Source organism: Nanorana parkeri, unplaced genomic scaffold (assembly GCF_000935625.1).
Source record: "Nanorana parkeri isolate BGI_ZX_2015 unplaced genomic scaffold, ASM93562v1 scaffold580, whole genome shotgun sequence".
In the NCBI taxonomy this organism is placed as follows: Eukaryota; Metazoa; Chordata; class Amphibia; order Anura; family Dicroglossidae; genus Nanorana; species Nanorana parkeri.
The window spans coordinates 391,624-394,389 of NW_017306848.1; the positions used below are offsets into that span (position 1 = coordinate 391,624).

Here is a 2,766-nt window from a genome sequence, read left to right on the forward strand (position 1 = left end):
ATTTTCTAAGCTGTGTGTGAAAAAATTAAAACATAGAAACTGATTGGTTGCTATGGGCAGTCTCACCATCTAGCTAGAACTTGTCTCAGATGCTTTTGATTAGTTCCCTCATTGAATGAAAATTGACTTTTTTTACATAAAATAATGTAATGGAATTTTCTTTTATATATAAATTAATGGAACATATTTTTTTTAAATGGAACAGAATGTTTTTATAAAATAAAAATTGATATCTATTAATAGAACGAAACACAAAGAATGAATTACATGAAAATGCCGTGTTTATAAAATAGACTATAATACCGATTATAGGTCAGGCTATATCTCCGGTCCTATGGATATTCGGGGCACCTCTACGGACTGTTCCAGTAGAGATGGGTGTATTTTGACTCCTAATATTGTTATCAGATATAAATGAGGGAGGCTTTAGTGGGAGATACTCAGAGAAAATCCGTTCCCTCAGCCCAGATACGAATAACACAACTATCACCATTAGAGCTCCGGGCACTGTGCTAATACCATACTACAATTCCCGAGATCCCCCGCGGCGGAAGCGGAAGTTGCGCTCTCTATGGAGACAAGCGTGGCTTGATACCTGTAATCGGCCGTTGTGATGTTGAGGTCAGAGTTCGGCTGCAGTTAGAAGACACAGGCCGTACATCGGTGCCTTGTTGTGCAGAAGAAGAGTTAAGAGAACAGATTGCCGATATGTGTGAGGGAGCCTCCAGGATCTCGGGCCCCATACCCCCGGATCCCACACTCTTCCCAGACTGCTACAGGCGACCTGAGACAGCCCGGGGGAGGCTGGAAGGAACTCATCTGAAACTGGATTTCCTGTCTGGACCCCTGGCCCCAGATCCTACCTTATACCCAACCTGTTACAGTGCCCGACCTGCCTACCCTGCACCCAGAATCAGACCTAATGCTCGAGAAATCCTGGACCGGGGTCAGAGTGGCAGTGTAGGGGTCCTGCTGAGACTGGAGGGCATTTCCCTGCATGGCCAGCCACAGTTGTCACCTCCGCGGAAAAGTAAGGACCACGGCAAAGAGAATGTACGCAGGATGAGGGAGATCCAGAAACGCTTTCGGGAGAAGGAGATAGACCGGGAACAGGTTGCACCAAAACCAATCAAAGCTCTCTGGAAGTCCTCAAAATATGAGACTGTGGAGTCCAAAGTGATAGCTAAACTCCAAGAGCCTCCGCCACCACCACCTTCCAGCAGTGTGCCAGCCAACTTCCTCAAATCACATTCCCGCTGTGGTTCTGGGTTGCCACCAAAAAGACCCAGCTCACCTGGCCCTAGCCGGCCTCCTAGTGCCAGGGACAATATGGAGGTGCATGGGTCCAGCATTGACTTTGTGGCCCACAATGCTAGAAATGCTAAGAAGGTGCAGATCAGGCGTTCCAGATCCATGCAATCATTAAATGAAGTGCTGGAGGACAAACAACGGCACCAGAAGGAGTACAACTCCAAGCAGAAGGGGCATCTTCCTCAGTATCTTTTGGATCTGAAGCAGCAGTGGCTTAAGGAGAAGGAGGAGATGAAGAAGCAAGTCCCTGACCCCTCGATGCCTCCTGGTCACACCAAGATGCCAGAGCAAGAGAGGCTGGAGACCCTCAGTAAACTTAAGGAGACTCAGACCCAGCTAACCAAGGAGTTGCTGATGCTCCCAGTCCGGGCAGATACTCTCAGCATCCAGAATCGGCGCACAGAACTAGACAAAAAACTTACTGAAATTGAGGAGGCCATCAAAATATTTTCCCGTCCTAAGGTTTTCATCAAGATTGACGCTTAAAGGAGACCTGTCATGCGAGAAATATGTAGGGGCCATTGCTGACCTAACTTTCTGAGAATGCTAATTGCCTGGCTGATTTGCTGATGCTTTGGCTTCAATGTCTTGAATCACTGATCTGGAACAAGTATAGAGATTAGGATTCTGACTTTTATTTGCTACTTGCTTGTTCTAGATCTGTGCCAAAGCCAGGCACAACCTGGCACCTGGAATTTTTAGAAGGCCGTCAGCCTCATATTTATTTCTTGCCAAAATGTTTTTTTTTGTTTTGGATAGAGTGGAGAGGGATCAGAACCCCTGTTAGGTTTTTATCACTGTGTCCCCATTAGGGAGATTCACTCTCTGTATTTGTCCTGGTAAATCCCAAATTATGGGCTGTCACCAGAAGGGGACTAGATGGGAAATCTTCCAGTGGGGACACTAGTTCTGGTGAAAATGGGGAATTTCCTCTCACTTCTTGTTGTGGCTCAGACAGGAAGTGGAGGGAAATCTCCCCAATGGGACACAGATGGCAAAAAAATCTGACCGAGGTTTTAACCCTCCCTTACTTCAGTTCTACTTAAAGGAGAGCTACCCAGACCCCTGTTATCAGATGCCTGACATTTTGACAGGTTCAGATTTATATCTAGGCAGGATGGGAAAATGTTATGTGGTGAACTTTCTATCCACTGTTCTACAGATAAGGATTACATACATACAGTTATTTTTTTTTGCTGTTACATAAATTAACATAATTTTTCGGAGTAGATTTAGATACCGTAAATAAGACTGATGTGCTACAATTGAATATATGTAGACCTCCTTCTCACTTGTGCATTTTTTGTGCAGCATAATGCAAGTAAAACAGCATGCAAAATATGCAATAAATGTAGTCAATGGCACTGATGAAGTTGCAGAAACAATGCTTAAATCAGCACAGTGCCAGTACAATGGCATAGATCACTGCACCAAATATGCACAAGTATGCATGGA

The 2,766-nt window shown here is 45.0% G+C and overlaps 1 protein-coding gene across 1 annotated transcript; it reads left to right on the forward strand.

The window, feature by feature from the left end:
• The first annotated feature begins 606 nt into the window (after nt 1-606).
• ENKD1 (enkurin domain containing 1) lies at nt 607-1,844 on the forward strand. Its single transcript, XM_018562493.1, has one exon. The coding sequence runs from the start codon at nt 709-711 to the stop codon at nt 1,795-1,797; it is 1,089 nt and encodes a 362-aa protein (XP_018417995.1). The 5' UTR covers nt 607-708; the 3' UTR covers nt 1,798-1,844.
• The last annotated feature ends 922 nt before the right edge of the window (nt 1,845-2,766 follow it).

Excerpts from the sequence above, each read along its gene's own strand:
- ENKD1 (XM_018562493.1), top strand. The coding sequence starts at position 709 with ATGTGTGAGGGAGCCTCCAGGATCTCGGGCCCCATACCCCCGGATCCC.